We start from the raw sequence: 18,343 nt of genomic DNA, 5'->3' as shown, positions 1-18,343 counted from the left end.
AGACAAATCATGGGTAATTGTGGAAAACAATTCACAAAACAAGCTCTAGAAATATATTTAAAAAAAAGCTCAAATGATAACCTTAGTGCAGAAAACATTATTGGACAGCCTTTTAAGACATAAAAATATATCATGTTTAAATGGAAAATATTGCATGCTGACCAATCTAATCTCACTTGATTTATTATAACTTTAGTGTTTAAAGGAATAATGTGTTGAAACAGAAGAAAGGGGATTTACATATGATCATAACTATGTTGAAAAACTTGTTTGTAAATGCATTTTACATATTCAGTTTTTCTTTCTTATGCCATATTCCTAAATCAAATGATTTCATGATATAAATATGAAGAATATTGTTTAATATCACTTAAATTGTAATTAGTGGGAATCTTTTCTAAACCTGCTGAAAGAACAAAGCACAACTAAAATCAATGGATGTAGAGATAGGTTAAATCATCGTATCTCAAATGTAATTACCTGTAAGAATAACAATATTTCCATCAGATAACCACTCAATGACTACCTTTCATTAGCTTTTTATTTATTGTCAAGTCCAATATTTGCACAATACACACACATTATAGGTGTAAAAAGAAATCTTATGTATATCACAATAATAATTTGTAATAATTACTTATAAACTATCAAGAAACCGTATTTAATCTCTTTACCATAAACTCCTGTAATAAGATAATGAACATGTGTCAATAATCATGAATACAAGTATTAAAACACACAGAAATAGCATACATTTTCTCTTGTCAAAAATACTCAACTTTTAAATGATTAGCAATATTTTTGTACTTTTATTATAAGCAACATATTTCTTAGGTACAAGGCAAAAATTCCTTAAAGACTAAATTTTATAAAATGGCTATTTCCTTTATTAATAGTAGGAACAATAAAATTCATAGGTAAAAAAAAGGCAATACATTGAATTGATTATGTAACAGGCTTCTTCAAAGTATAGGTGCACACCTTTGTTTGCCATATTCTTTGAAAGAAATTGAGATGTAAGAACACAATTATTGTAACATTTTAGTGTCTCTTGGTCTATCCCTCCCCATGTTTTTTGTGCTTTGAATGATTTTGCATTAAAATATCTAATAATTCTTATAAGTGATTAATATCATTACATATGCCAGCAAACTACCTGCAATGTGTATATGCAACAAGTAGATTAGCATAATTTTTATTTCCTGCAATCATTTCTAAGTGGAGCTTCTTAATTTCAGTAGTTAAGGTATTTTGGCATTCAAATCTGTAATGACAGTTTTTACAGTTTGAATTTTTTTCATTAAAGCATATGTCAAAAAAACTGTTTATACTTTTGGAGCTAGCTGTGTATGCAGCTTGTTCTTTGTTGCTATAACAACATATACTCCAAATATGGTCTGTGGAAGTACCTAAAAAACCAGTGTCTCATGGGACAGAATAATTTACTGGTTATTGTTTTAGGGGTTGCCATGTTTGTTAGTACATATTCACTTTTCCAATGACACTGGAATGTAAACAATAATGAGAAATGCAATACACATAAAACAGTGTTATAATGCAGACACTCAAAGTAAGAAAAGAACACTCTCATTAAGTTCCTGATTAATTTAGGTGGGGAACACTTCTAACATCAGCCTTCTATGGATAAAATAAGGATATTTTGAATGATTGTATAATACATTTTACCATGGAAGGTTAGAAATGGAAATCATTCTGCCTGCATATTCTGGGTTTTAAACTCTGCCTTTAGCTACCTTTGAGTGAGAATTATTAATTTTTGTTATTTACATTTGCATTTCCCAATTAGAACCTACTTCTTCAACGAATTATGCAAGGACACAGAATGAACACTGTAGAATTTGAGTCGTCATACACTATAATGGAGGTTCCATGATGTTCTCTAGACTCTGGTTGCAAACTTAATGTGTATTTTGAGAATTAACACAGTACAGTACCTACCATAATGTATCTTCATTTGATGATGTAACACATTTACTCAAGTCAGTTCTAATGTTTCATCATATATTTTCTATCACTCTTACTTTCCCATTTTCCATGTTTATAAGTAAGCTAGTGGTTTGTATTGTTCTAATTTGCTTTCTAAGTAAACTGAATTTGTCTGTTTCTTATTTCTTACAAGAATGTTTATTATCACATCTACTATTTTTCTGCTGTTCAACTGGAGTTACCCAAGGATGAGTTTTGGAACCAGGTTCATATGATAATATCCATCACTTAGTTTCATATGGATATGTTCCACTGTTCAACTGGAGTTACCCAAGGATGAGTTTTGGAACCGGGTTCATATGATAATATCCATCACTTAGTTTCATATGGATATGTTCCACTGTTCAACTGGAGTTACCCAAGGATGAGTTTTGGAACCAGGTTCATATGATAATATCCATCACTTAGTTTCATATGGATATGTTCCATAACAATTTACTTTTCTAGCATCACTTTTAAAAAAGTAATATAACACACTCTCTTATCAATCGAACTAACTCAAACGACTCAAAACTTTACACAGATGTGACAAGTCTAACACAGCATAATTATTGCTACTGCCACATACCTACAGCCTCAATTATGAAACAACAAGTAAAACAATAACACCTAGATGTTAATCCAAATACCAAGTACGAATTATACACTAACATGCATAATCATTTTATGTAGAAAATGAAGGCTTTTTGGTTAAATTTTAATTTAAAGTGGAAGATAAATTTAACTTTAGCAGAAACACACTTCTCGGTTCGTACAATAACTAAAAATAAGTAGTATATCTAAACTTTCTACTTAAAAAACAAATTAAACTAGTAGTAGTAGAATACTGTAGTGAATAATAATATATAGTACAATAGTGAAGTATGTTTGCTAGCAATGAATCCAGATAACACTTAGCTAAGTGAGGCCAGTAAGGATAAAAAAAAAACTCTTTTGGAGAGGGAAAGAGTAATATTTTATGGATGTAATTATATTTAGTAACTAATGAACATATTATTCTTTCAAATGATCATTAATGTTAGTTATTTTGAAATCTTTCAAGTGCAAATTCAATTATCACTTTGTTTGTCCTTCGTGTTAAATTACCCTGGTCTTCTATATGAACTTCAAGATCTTTATAACAGTATATGTATTGTTATAGAGGCGGCATGACCTACTGGTAAGTGCTCAGGACTCATAGTCGAGAAGTTGTCGATTCAAGGCTTTTGTTGTGTCCATGGGCAAGACACTTCTCCTTAATTGCTTCACATGCCAGTCCATTGCAAGTTAACTCCAAGCTAAACATTATACAGCTAGGTAGACTCCCACCCAGGTGAACAATGTGTCACCATTTTCATTCGCTTGTGCCACAGGAAACCATTGTTAAGCCTCAGCCCTATATGCCTCTTACTCATGAAAAGAACTAACTTACTTATCATTATTTCATTAATTACTATTGAAATCAGTGACTAATTCTAAAGTATTTCAAATCTAATGTTCCTGGATTGTCTAAATATACAAGTTAGATGAGCAACAAAATCAAACATCTTGTAAAATTTATTCAGACAAAATAATTTTACCGCATATATTCATTGTTGGTTCCTATTCTCACAATCTGCTTTACAATAATTATGGAAAACAAGTACCTATTATTGTTTTAGTAATGTTGTTTACATAAGTACAGTCATCAGTGCTTGGTAAACAAGGGACTTGTATATTTCAAGCAAAACTAAAACTTCAATCTATGCAAAGTTAAGCTTAAAAACAAAAGTTGGGTAAAGAATGTATGGATATCATCATTTTGGATCTCTAACCATTAATCACATTTATTTGGCTTCAAAATAATTAACTCAACACTGCCTTCAGTAATATGAACGATTTTAGAAAATATACTGTACTAAACTGTTGAATCCTATTAAAAATAGAATATTCAAATAATCAAATTATTGGGTCGTTACTTTTAGCAATGCTTTAACTATTTTTATGTAATTTACTAGGGTCACAGACCAACTCAGTATCAAACTAACTATATAAAAAAGAAATTGACCACAGACAAATCTAATTAATTGAGGAGTGTACTTAAGTTAGAATTAGTAAACCTGTTCAGATTAAAGCTTGAACTAGGCAAATTAAAAATGTAATCAAACTATTAAAGTATCTTCATTCACTTCGTAAGTTTCTGAATTTTTTATAGTCTGAGGAATTCTCCTCAAATACTAATATAACTTCAATAAGGCTCATCACAATTTATAAACAACTTACAGGATTTGATTGTTTAGTAATACATAACTGATCTGGAATGTATTAGATTTTTGAGTTTTGATAGTACTAAGCTAAAAGGCCATTTAGTAATATAATAAGCACCTCAATCATCATCTGTGTTCTTATAGTTATAATCATATCTTTAGTCATAGTTTTATAATGAAATACTCAGTCTTATCCAATTTAGTAAAATACTGCTTCAGTTTTCATTCTTTATTAATTTGTTTCTTAATAAAAACATAAAAAGTTAACATCTTTATGTAGATATAATTTTCTGCTGCTTTTAAAAATTATGTAGGTATTCACGTCCAGATTGTGACACTTTTATGTGATATACATATAACACAACTTATCCTTAAGTAACACCTATGACAAATTTATAGACCAATTCAAATTCATTTACACACACATAAATAATGAAAGTATATGACTTCTGTTAAAAAGGATAAAATGTGTTTTGGATTTCACCACGTCACACATGAAACTAACTCACTACAAGGTTGATTGTGAAAATGTTGTATGACTACAATAATATCGTAACAACCACTTGTTAAGCTCTACTGACGAACTACTGTCAAAACAGGTATTAGAGATATGTTTTGAGTTATAAGCACATACACAATGTTGCTCATTATCAGAGAAATTAATCTCTATTTTTAAGGCAATTCATTTTAGTTCCATATCACAAAGACAGATTTTTGTTTCTAATTAGCAATGACAAAAACACATTACTTTTAATGAAGCACAACATAACCCAACCAGATATATAACAACATATAACATTAAATTAGAAAGACAAATCTACTTTGTATAAACTTTAACTTAGACACATAAATATATTTATATGTAAAAGTGAAATGAATAAATTTAAAGGCACATTGCTACAATTGTCTGTTACTTCTGTTTCCATCTTTCTAAAATTTTGGAATAAATTCTTACATAAACATTGTTTATGTAATAAAAACATCATCTTGAAATACAACAGAAATCTCAAGAGTTCAGAAACCCTGTGTTAGTACATTCAATTCATAGCAAGAATGATCTGAAACAACCCACAATACAGTCTATAGGAATATCCATTGATCACATGTTAAATGTGTTTAAAAAAAACAAGTTTAATGTTGAAGGAAATTATTTGAAGAACAGTTATGGTATTATTACAATGTTTACAAGGTAAATTGAACTCCAACATTAAAGTTTTGAATGCTGAAATCAAATGAAGTTTTCCTTCATTGCTAAAATTTTAGATAATAATACTTTAAGTCAAACACTGATCACCAACAAAACTAAAGCTCTATAAACTATAATTTAGTGCTAGCAAACCAAATTTTCAGTTTAAACTTAGCAAGGTTCAGTTCCAATGTTATAAATCTCAAGCCACACACATTTCAATTTATTTCTAAGTTTTGTTTTCTTAATTTTCCAAATAAAAAAATGCCAAATTCCAGATCACTGACACAGCTTTAACCGTTGTAACTTTTAACTTCCAATTCATAAGTAAAATTTTGAATTTTAAAACCTATTGTGAGAAATTTCATGTTGTAAACAAAGATGTGAATTTCAGTGCTTAAATCTGGCTAGTTAAAGTTTATAATTTTTCAGATTTTAAAAGTTGATAAGTTTATGTACAATGCTAAAATTTCGTATCTCCATAAACATAAGGCAACTTTCAATCTAATGTCATATTTTGAACATTAAACATGGCAAGTTTTTGTCAAAAGCCAACACTTTAAATTATCAGTTTAAACTTACCAGGTTTTTAGTTCAATACCAGAATTTGAAAGTTTTGAGTATAAAGTTGGCAGGTTTTACTATAATACTAGGGCTTTGAATTTTAATTAAGTTTTACAAATTATACACCAAAAGTAATATTTTCAGTGTTCAAAGTTTAAACTTGGGATGTTCCTGTTAAATGCCAAATTTGTGAATGTTTAGTAATGGTTTACTCTATAAATGCATGCCTTTAACTTACACAAATGTCTCATTCAGTAATATATTTTTAAAATTAATAGATAGATGGCACAAGTTAAGATAGGTTACAACTCTTGTATAAAACTGTAATTAGACATGTGCCTATAAACTAATGCTACACATTTAAGTGCTTTAATTCTACATATAGATGCAAAAACAAATATAGTGAAAATTTTAACTATTAACCTATTAAATATTTCTTTAGTAAAAATTGATAAAGATAAATGAATAAAAAGTAAAACAGGTATAAATTTTAAATCAACTCAATCATTAAAAAATAGTGTCATATTTAAACCAACTTAATGATTAAAAAACATTTAATACTTAGAAAAGAAACTAAGCATGGTGGGACTAATGGCATATCAACATAAAAAATCCACTGCACAATGATTTTTACTCCATTATTAAAAAAACATAATTCAAAACAAAGCAACACTATAAAAAATGACTTTCATGGAAGGTTAGCTTCGTGTTAAAATGAAGCCATTATTACCTTTGCCTTAACAATGCTCTAAAATAATAAAATCTGTAATTTTATACATTCAGTATATATATATATATGTATATATCAAAGTAAATATCTCTATCACAAGAGAAACTTGGCATTTATGCCATGATCCACAATAAACTGAAATCTTCAGGTAGTAATACGTAAGGATTAACAAACTTTTTTCTACAACTTCTTCAAATATTTGGTCTTTTTTATCAGAATGCTGCAACATGTGAGTGCACCGTGTGCTTTTCTCAGCTCACTTACATTCGCTGAAACTTTGTTGTAGTCCACCCTCTCTTCGAACACCTACAGAAATAAAACAAAATCAATCATGGCATAGAAAAACTCATGTACATAAGACATCAGTTTTGGTAGCTTATTTCTTATTAATATCTACAGTTATGTCAAAATATTAAATCTTAAGAACTTACTCGTGTCTAATTTGTTTTTGTTTTGTTTTTTAAATTTCGTGCAAAGCTGCACTAGCCGTCCCTAATTTAGCAGTGTAAGACTAGAGGGAAGGCAGCTAGTCATCACCACCGCCAACTCTTGGGCTACTCTTTTACCAACGAATAGTGGGACTGATCGTAACATTATAATTCCCCCACGGCTGAAAGGGCTAGCATATTTGGTGTGATGGGGTTCAAACCCGTGACTCGCAGATTGCAAGTCGAGCACCCTAACCACCTGGCCATCTCATGCCTGATTAGAAGGTGGTCTCTGACAGCTAAAACAATAACAAATACATGTACATAAAACTTTGTCTATGAAACCACAAGCACATGGTGGCTAACATTCTACATATTTGATAACATGTACGGATATAGCTTTATCCCACACCCAAATATGTATTGTATATTTAGCAAAAATCAGAAAAAAATACTTGATGACTGAAGTCAGCCTGTTGAATACAAAATAAAATCATCTTTTTTGTCTTTTATTGACGTGAAATGTAAAATTGTTGGGAACTACTGTAACATTTATTTTGTCTGCCATTTTTGTTACAGATTTTGCAACAACAAGAGTTGACTTAAACAGTTGTGCTGAAAAATGTTATGTTAACTTTTTCATGATGTTCTTTGAATTGCCACACACACAAAGTTAAATACAATTTTGACCAAGTTATTGCAACTAAGAGCAACAAAACTTAAAATAAATAAAAGTTACTTCTAGACCTCGAGAATAATTTAGCTTACACTGATAACAACTTTATCCACTAAGCATAAAAAGGCTGTTTGCACTAGTTTTTGAATACTAGGAAGCACTTATAAAGTTTGAGTTTCAGCAACTAAGGGATACTGTATATAAACACTGTATCAAAAGTGTGTAGCTCCAATAACCTCAAATGTAATATTAATTTAGACAACAGGAACATACAAAGAATTATAGAAATGGGAAAATATTAAAGCATTTTTAATGACTTTTACTTGTATAAAGGAACAGACAACATTGAAATATATTTGTTATAATATGAGCATTTTTATAAGAATAATTTTGTGTTATTCTAAGTTTTATAACCTAAAACCTTTAATTTGCTCTGTCCATAAACCATAACTTTGAGACATGTTAATATATTCTCATTACTATATGAAAAATTCACTTATTACTATTTAAGATCTTAATGTCACATCATATGTTAAATAAATTAGCTACATCATTTATTGGGTTAATTTTTTAGCATTATGTAGGTAGCTCTTGTTTTGATCAGAAGTTATTGATAATGAAGCTACCTCAAGAACATATAATAATTTCCCTCACTGGAGCAAGTTTTAAGTTCAATTTCTACAAAAGCCTCCAAAATCTATAAACATACACTTTCGAAAACCACCCAAAGTTGAATAATTGTCCTAGTAAAAATATCATAAAAACCTCTGCCCACTTCAGATATTGAAATCAGATTTTTAGTGTTCTAAGCTCTTAGGCCTACTGCTAGTAAGTGCAAGGCCAATGAAGTAATAAGGAAACAACATTCATAGTGTAAGAAAACATGGGTGTACTACTACCGCCACCTTCAAAACAATCTTTTAATGTAATGTAGAATGCTTATTTACAACGAAAAATATATTCTGTAAGGATACACACACACACATACAGACTTTACAAACTTGTATCTTAAACATTTATTAGAGTGATACTGCTATTTATAATGACATTTCTTTGAAGCATTTCTGCTGCTGAATCTTCAGTTCCAAACAAAATTATTTTATTCACACTCCTTTAAAACTTCTAAACAGAAAACGTGGTTTTTGGTGCCATTTTATAAGTAAAAACTTTATTTTATTGTTGAATTCTACAGATAGCTAATTTATGTATATATATATATATATAACAAAACTGTTTGTAGAAATGCTACCAACTGTGAAAAACATAGATATGAAATATGTGACAAATATGGCAAACCTGTACATAATATAATATGTATTGCTGATGCAGACTGGCTACTTTTAATAGCTCACTTATACTTGGGCCTAAAGTACATCTCATAATAGTTCTCTCTCAAACCTCACTCATGTTAATCCCATAAGAAAGATGACCACTCCTCCAAACAAGGCAGAAAGAAGAAGTAATATGAGTAAGAGAAATGTTTATTGAAGCTCTGGCTAATATCCTAACATCTGCCAACCATCCCTTATATTTTATCAGATTGTTTGACAACTTTAGAAACATTTCAGAGACTTTTAATAAATCAGATTCCTGCCAAAAGTTGAAAAAATCTCATGTTTATTTAGTTAAGATTATAATATTCTTAATACTTAATAAGCTAATATTATTTCCAAGAGTACAAACTATGTATAGGGAAAAAAAACCTTAATGCTCTCTGGATATTCTGCAGAATAGATCAAAGTCCCATTGATGTATACACAATTGGCAGCATTATCATCAGGAACTGTGATTGTCTGGTATCTAAAGGAAGCTTCTTGTTCAATTCTCTGTCACAGAAAAAACAAAAATCCACTGTAATGTAATCCCATTACAAACTACTGTGTGACACATTTTACCTCAGAAGGAAATAAACAACTACCCATGATTTTACAGAACTAAAAATCATTGTAAAATTGGACATATAATCATATAATACAAGTTGATTATTACGTAGCCCAGAATTCTCGATGAATAAATGTTGAGCATTTTAAACACAGAAGACTATTCTACACATTCAGTGAACTAGAGCAAAATAAAAATATATAGGAGAACTATGTAAAATACCTGTATCTACCACTTCAGAAGGTGAAATGAGTAACTATAATGAAATGTAGAAAGTCAGATATGAGTCAATTATTTGAAAATGTAATTCAAACAGCTAATAATATTCAGGTTTTTACCATTTTCATTCTTCTATTAGATTTATTATTAATATATTATCTTTAGTTATCTTGATCAGTAGAAGCATTTTCACATTAAGCTTTGAAAATACATTTAAGAAAACCTACGACATAATAATATCATGATAAATAAGCAAAATAAACTTAATGATATACACACTATTTATAAAGACACAAATTAGATACACGTATACTGACGAGTAGAGCTGGAAGATTTAATCAGTGAGTAGTGATTACATTGATTAGTGCCACATAAACTAATTTATTAATTGAAATTAGTGTTTCTGATTATACAGTTTTGGATTTTTCCAACAATCAATTAATCAAAATTGATTGTCACAAAAAAATAATCAACTAATCAAAATATTGCTATTGTTTTTTTTTGTTGTTGGTAAGCACAATACTACATATTGAGCTTGCTGTGCTCTGCCCACTTTTAGATTTATACGTTGTTGTTGTTTTTTACTTCAAATTTTTTCAGCTCTGGTAATTCAGGAGTGGGGAGAAGGATGTGTGATTCATGGGTCTCAGGTTTGATTACCTTCGCCACCAAATTTGATCGAATTGCCTTTGTTATGGCAAAGCTACTAAGGCTGTCTGCCTCTATAAATAATTTTGAACAGCTGACTTGCTTCCAACTTTTTCGTTCATTTTAAACTATTGATTGTAGGGAATACAATTGTCTGGTAACAATCACTGCCGATCTTTTTTTGTTTTTGAGGAATACTGTACTACTCAATTAACTGAATGCAAATGATTGATTAATCAATTAGCAAATACCACCTATGTACTGATGAGTAGTTACTTCCAAAATGATTTAAGTTGCAAAAGTCAATAAAAGCATTGATAAATACCACAATAATATGAAAAGAGTTTAAATGAACTTGTAAAAAAAAAAAAGATTTAAAATGCAAGTAATATACCTTGAGAACACTTTTGCTTTCTTTCCCTTCACTAACACACAGAATGTCGGGACCTGCCACTGACACCAAAGATTTTATGTGAGGTGTATGTCCAATTTTGATAGGAGTCACGGGGTATTCTGGAAAAGCTGCTGCTAAAGCACGGGCTCCAGCTTCATTTGTACGATTTGAAAGACCAACAAAAAACTCTCGACCTATGCAAGATGTACAAACAAGATTAAGCACCATAAAAATACAAAAAAGAAAGAATTAGAAACTTTTAGAGTTCACAAATATAAATCTGGCATGCATAAAGCATAGACATAAGGTTAAAGGATATAAAGATCTGTAAATACATTCAGTCTATAGAGGAAGAAACAAAGTTACAATACAGCAAGTAGGAACAAAATTAAAATTCTATAATGATTCATAAAAACCAGTTCTACACAATAAGTATGCAGTGGGACACACATTCATCAAATCACAGAATAAAAATATACTCTTATGACCATAAATGTTTTACATCTTACATTAGGAATCACATGCTTATAAAAGCACACACACCTTGATCACATCACACGTTAATCATAATACATACATATATATAAACAAAATCTTAATTACATTTACATAATTATGGAGTATTGTATTTAAAAGTAACTGTTTATAGTTATTTAAATATAGTAATGGTGATTATTAGTCTGTATAATGAGCATAAGTTAATTCAGCTCATTATTATAGTCACCTTGAGCTTAATTAAGGGTGTGGAATTCATATCACCTGAAGCCTGGGGCAACGAGATTTGTCTGAGGAACAAGTTTTACCATTATACTCTGCCCATTGGGCAAGTAGTTTAAATTTTACATATCTTTGTTCTGTTGCTAGAAAAAACACTCCAAATAGATCTATAGGGAGCCATGAAAGTTCATGAAATTTTGAACAAGATAAATTAAGCACGTGCCCAGAAACATTTGAAAATGCACCTCTCTAATCCTCAAACCAAAACTATTTACAAAATATACATATCCCTTTAACTCATATATCCACAGTCACACACACACAGAGTAACAAACATATTTATATTAATACAATAATACTATTACATTGCTTTTGTTTACAGCAGGAGCCCAGTAAAACTTGACTGTCAGCTCTACAAACACAATAAAAATTACAAGCACCTTTAATTTGTTGAAAAACATAAGTATATGAATGAATGTATCTGAAGAGCTTAGATGTAAAATGTGTTATACGTCATTTCTGACAAAACTGAGTGGCCAACTGCATTGTGCTGATGGATGTGCAGAATTTTGAATAAAAAAAACCTATAGATATAAATTAAAATATATATTATACAATTTTAAATAAATAATAAAATTAGATTTTTTAAGTTTCTATATAATAATTTGCAATGATTTTAGTTAATAAATAGCCCAGCTTTTATTTCGTAGCATTTTTTTTTGTTAAAGCTGAAAAAAAACCTCATTTTCTCAAAATGGCAGAAACTGGATATACAGCATAGTAAATTGGAGCTCTTAATATGTGTTTAATTCAAATATGATTATTAATACTCATTACTCACATACATCTGGTTTATCCATCTTGCACTGTAAAAAAATGAACAGGTGGCATCAGATAGAAAATACAGTAAAAATAGAATCCATGTTTCAGGGTTTGCATCTTACAAATTGGGCACTTTTAAAAACACATTTAGGTATTGTCATTTTACTAACTTTAAAAAACAACAACACTGCATCTGTGTAGAATACCTTTGTTAGGTGTCTGCAAAATTACACATTTAATATATATATCATGATAAATACACACTATAGGTTTAACTTCATAGATGTTATGTAAACAAATAGGTTGTCAGTGCATCTTATTTCATTTTCTCAATGTTTCATGTAAATCCCAGAATTTTTTATTTACTGTTCACTTTTAAATAAAAGGCAAAATCCTAAAATTTATATGCAATGTTTGTTGAGTGTGTTTTATGGGGCAAGTAGATTTTATAAGGACAAGTAGACATCTTTGGCATTTTGTCTCTTGGACAAGAAGGTTTTTCAAAAATTCCACACCTCTAGATTAACCCTTAACGTCTTTGTAGTATCAGTCATCTAACTGAGAGCAATGGTTTGTTTTGTAATGTATAGCATGAATACAGGCTATGTTAATATGTTGTTAATACTGCAAATAATAACATGTTCTCTATTTCCAGGTCAGCAGGGTTCCGGATTTATTTAAGTCTTAGTAGTCTTTCTTTGACTGTTTTGTCAAAAAAACCACCTAGACTTACACTCACTTTCTACATGAGATCAGGATCAACTGACATTTAGAAGTGTTACATTACATCAACATGCTAGATCTAGTCCACTTGTCACTCCATACATATCAAGGATTCTTAAAAGACTGTCCATGTACCAGTTTAAAGTTCCGTACCAGTACCAGGTCAATAATGGATAGTAGAAGTGTCAACTTGTAATTAGTGGAGTTTTTACTTGAGGCTTGAAGCTCTTCCTTGTATCTAAACTGGTAGAGTATCAATTTAAAAACACTATTGTGAACCAGTTTTCCTAGTTTTAACTTCAAGCTCTGGTCAGGGGACATTGGTTTTCCTATATTTTCAAATTATTACACACACACACACACACACACACACTGCATAACAAATACTCAGATAATAATAATAATAGACCCTTGTTTTGTTTTACTAAGTAAAAAATATATCTTTATATAATGTGCATATTAAGAATGACAATTTTAAATTAATGCAGTGGTTCTCCCCAACTCAGCATTAGTTTTTTCGGGGGCTCCTCTCCTTCACATGCAATACACTAGTAACAAGGAACACTACCAACAGGGTTGCCAACTGGCCTCCTGGTGGGACTTAATTTATTTTTGTTATATTATAAGTTTTAATTTTATTAGCTTAGTCTATCTGTCTTCATATTTTTCTGCTTCTTTCATTGTTATTTTTGGGTTCTCCTGGCAAAAGGCCATGCCCCCCCCCAAGGGTGGGTGGGTGTACCCCACAGTTTGGAAACCACTGAATTATGTATTTTTACCTGTAAAGAGTACATCACCACCTTCTATTGTTGCACTTGGATCTGCAATTTCTACAACTGGTAGCTCTAGCTCCTTTTTAATGATAGTCCTAATAATCTCCACCTACAAAAGAAAATAAAACAAAAACATTGATTGTTTTAAGAGTTTGAATTAATAACTTTTTTTTTAAATGCTGTGAAAAGACATTAATTTCACTGAAAAATAAAACAATTAACAAGTGAAAGCTGACCCATTGAATAATAACAACATAGTATAATAATGTCAGACCTTGAAAGTTTAGCTATAACATAGTTACAGAAAATATGAACATACATTTTATACAGACGATATGTTCTAATCATTATGGGTGAATCAGGTGTTTCCTGTTAAGTAAGGAGGGTTAGATTCACAAAGTTCTACAAGGTTACCAATGTATACTGGTTGACAGGAAAAAATCCTTAGGCAAGAAAATATGATGATTCACTGAAACTGTAAATGGCAACCATCCTATGTTCTACACTAGTTTATTTTCTTAGCTTAAAACACAGATCAGTTTAGCTAAACTCAAATTTACACCTGTAATGATCCTTCTGTTATGAAGTAGACCTATCTAACACTCTTTGTGGAAATCAGTCAATCTGAGAATATCACAAGATGTATAAAGATTTATGAATTGCTAATATATGAGACTGATGAATGAACACTAATATCTACATCTATTCAACATTTTTGAAAAGGCAACCAACAACTTGTACCAAATGGTGTGGTCGTCTGCCCAGCTCTCTCAGGGTTGGGTGGGTCTTGGTATGTAATTGTTGGAACACAAGAACAAGAGATAGTTCCCTCCTGATACAGGAGTGACCAAAAACTTAACCATTGTGGTATTTTCAAGTGAAACACATTTCCGTGAAAGTATTCAAATTTTCTGCTTATAATGGAAAATTGCGAAGTAAATTGGAGTTTAAGCTAAGAAAATATACAGCCTAGATATGTGATGTAAAGTGAAACACACCTTTATTATATTGCAAAGCAAAATATACCACATTGTGTGTACTTGTGTTGATACTGACTGGACAAATGCCTTCTGGAGAATCAGTGGGTCGGTCAGTACTTTTAGTCTCCCCAGGTGTTTTACTTTAAACCAACTCATACAGAAATATAGTAGAATGAATGTGAATCCAACGCTCCTCAATCACGGGAAACATCGAATTCACCCATAACAACGAGCGTTCCCACGTGACTGGTTGTTCTAATACAACACAGTGAATACTATTACCTTTACAAATAATTTATTTTGCCATTGAAGGACAATGTTGCCACTGACCTATCCTGCACAATGTAGAAAGTTCTTTAGACCTCCCGTTTATGTGAAATCACCATAGAATCACACTTATTATTATTTTTTAATTCCTATATTTACAAAAGAAGTTAAAAAAACATACAATATGCCTGCATACCACACCACACTCTCATTATGCATCCATAGCCCCAGTATGGTGCACGATTTTTTTAGGTAATGGTACACGAGCCATGGACCTTTGGGTCCACAGTCCAGCACAATAACCACTAGCCAGTTTTTTCTTTAATATTGGTTATCTTAATATCATATGCAAACAGGGAACATTATGTTTTATTAACTTAGAAAAGGTCGTGGCCATTACACCTTGAGACTAACTTGTTGGGATTTCACTTTTAATTATATAATTGGAAGGTAACATTAAAGTTTCGTTGCTATTTATCCACAAATGACACCCAAAAATTAAATACTTGCTGTTGTAGGCTATTCCAATTCTAAGAACTTATGAATGAAAGTAAAGAAAAATATATAAGAATGAGTCAACCACAATATATCTGCTATATACAGTACTAAGGAAACCTTTTGTCCAATACCAGGATTTACCAGGTAGGCTGGGATACAACAGAATCAATATAGGTTGAGATGCTATTTATAATATCAAATTGTATGAACAACAAGTGTTATAGGGTGATCTAGATTAAGTTGGAGAAATGCAATTTTTTTTATCAATTTTTATGAGTCATTTACATATTAGAATTAAGGTAAGGATTAATAACACGATATTATTTGTTTAATTTAACCAAAATTATTTATAATTATTATTATTATTTATGTTTACTTATATTATCTATTACTCAACATCCAGAAGAACTAGAGGAACAGTCTACTAGTCTTACATGGGCGGCAGCAGTTCAAGCAAATACAACATCAACAGGGGAAGACTACATTAGTTCCCAATTTTAAGAACTTAGGAACAAAAATTAAAGATGATTGTACAACAACATATCAACCCTACTATAAATACTGTAACAACAGTAGATCTGTGGTGAATTTATAAACTTGCAACGCTAAAATCTGGGGATTCAAATCCCCATAGTGTACAGAATGCCTTTAGCCCATTGTATAGCTTTCCACCAAGAAAACAGCAAAAGCCAACGTATATTACATTCAGTGTCGATGAAAGACATATGGAAGCATTTGTATTATTGTTGGCTGGAGGGATTTTTTACGTCACATGATGAACGTGGCTTAACGACTAGTTCCTTCTGGAAAGTTAAGGAAATGATATGAGCAGTATAAAAACGCGAGATGTTCCACCTACTGGAAACCAGCTTTTTATTTGTTTGATGTTAAGCACAAAGCTATACAATGGGCTATCTGTGCTGTGCCCACTACGAGTATCGAAACCCGGTTTTTAGCGGTGTGAGCCCTCAGATTTACCGCTCAGCCGTTGAAGGGCAGTGAAGCCAAGAGTACCTTCCAATTGAAGCTAAATTGTATGGACAATTCATATGTTACATACATAGTGGTTCTGTCATCTCTGTTACCCAGGATTATTATAAGTCGACTTGTCAGTTTATAAATGTCACTAATATTTATAATTTGACGAGTTAGCTAAGAAATGCACTTTTTGATTATTGTACAAAAAAACGACGGGAGATTCTCATGTCAATTTGTAATTTACAAAGAGTGGTGACATTTATAACTTATGCATGAACTATATATAACTACACATGTAATTTACCTTAAGTTGCAAATAAGTTTACTTAAATTTTAAAGTTCCAGCGGTGTGTAATGTCATACAGACCACTGAACTATATATACATCACGCTTTGGTGGCATAGGTCGTTGTGTATCATAACAACCACACTTACTTTACTACCAATGACAGTGTACAACAGGAGAGAATCCTCAATAGCCGCGGCTGTAATTAGACATCAAATAGGTGAAGAGATGAAGCTATGAGCTAAACGTTTGTACCTGAAAAAACAAAAACAACTCAGAGCCATTCTTTGAGCTGCTATGCTGCGGCTAAAAATACTTGTAAAAAAACATATGGCGTTGTGTACCATAATAACCACACATATTTTGCTACAATGACCGTGTACAAGAAAACTTGCAAAGAATCACAGTCTGCTTTAGTATTTTCCTCGACTAACGCTAACAAACTGTACACGTAGGTTTAAACATAGTTACTTTGCATCAGCCTACCATAATAAACTAAAGACCTATGCTAGCCTAAAACTTTATTGCAATTATTTAGATAGGTAATAAATTATCTGAGCAGTAACAAAACATATAGTTTACAATAAATATCCTAACATGCATGTATATCATTTTGCTACTTAAGCGTTAATACGATTAACCCTATCACATCGGATATTGTTTTGTTGTTGTTGTTTTTTTTTTTGGCATTTGTCGACAAAAATCATGGAGAGATGTCGCAACCTTTCCTCATTTTTACCGAAATGAAATACATGGTAAATTTGGTATTAGGCAAAAATAAAAAGACACGGGACTAATTCTAATGTTAACACTTTCATAAAACAGTTATTCTGAGCTAAAAAAGAACATTAAAGCACATCTCTCGTAACGAAGCAGGTGTTTTGTGACATATGTATTAATTAATAATTTGACCCTATGTAGTAAGAGCGTGTATGAGGTGTGTTCCTTCATGGTTGAAAGGATATAGGTTAATAATCTTTATGTCATGTTACATTGGTTTGTGTCAAAGTTCAAAGACCCAGTCAATTAAAAATCAAAGGCCTATATGGAGCTTATTATTAACTTAGCAATGGGAAACCATTTTCTAGTTTTAAATAAAAGTTGAATGAAAACCCATGGTAATAGCAACAGGCACATAAAAAACACATGAAATATTGTTAGTATAAGGTATTTTTAATGTTACGTGACGTTTCTCCAGTGTTAATAATATTGTTAGTATAAGGTATTTCTAATGTTACGTGACGTTTCTCCAGTGTTAATAATATTGTTAGTATAAGGTATTTATAATGTTACGTGACGTTTCTCCAGTGTTAATAATATTGTTAGTACAGGTATTTTTAAT

At 30.9% G+C, this 18,343-nt stretch overlaps 1 protein-coding gene across 1 annotated transcript in view; it reads right to left on the bottom strand.

The window, feature by feature from the left end:
* Window positions 1-523: 523 nt before the first annotated feature.
* Window positions 524-18,343, bottom strand: part of LOC106463917 (N(G),N(G)-dimethylarginine dimethylaminohydrolase 1-like) — a 66,970-nt gene continuing 49,150 nt past the window's right edge. The window contains exons 2-5 of the mRNA XM_013923999.2: window positions 14,000-14,102; window positions 10,959-11,152; window positions 9,520-9,642; window positions 524-7,018 (exon numbers count right to left, since the gene is read on the bottom strand). Coding sequence (XP_013779453.1) covers window positions 6,893-7,018; window positions 9,520-9,642; window positions 10,959-11,152; window positions 14,000-14,102 — 546 coding nt within the window. The 3' untranslated portion in view covers window positions 524-6,892. The remainder of the gene's footprint in view (window positions 7,019-9,519; window positions 9,643-10,958; window positions 11,153-13,999; window positions 14,103-18,343) is intronic.

The sequence above is a fragment of the Limulus polyphemus genome, unplaced genomic scaffold (genome assembly GCF_000517525.1).
Source record: "Limulus polyphemus unplaced genomic scaffold, Limulus_polyphemus-2.1.2 Scaffold1516, whole genome shotgun sequence".
Taxonomy (NCBI): Eukaryota; Metazoa; Arthropoda; class Merostomata; order Xiphosura; family Limulidae; genus Limulus; species Limulus polyphemus.
The sequence above is the reverse complement of the archived record's forward strand: the minus strand, read 5'-3'. Positions and strand labels throughout refer to the sequence as shown.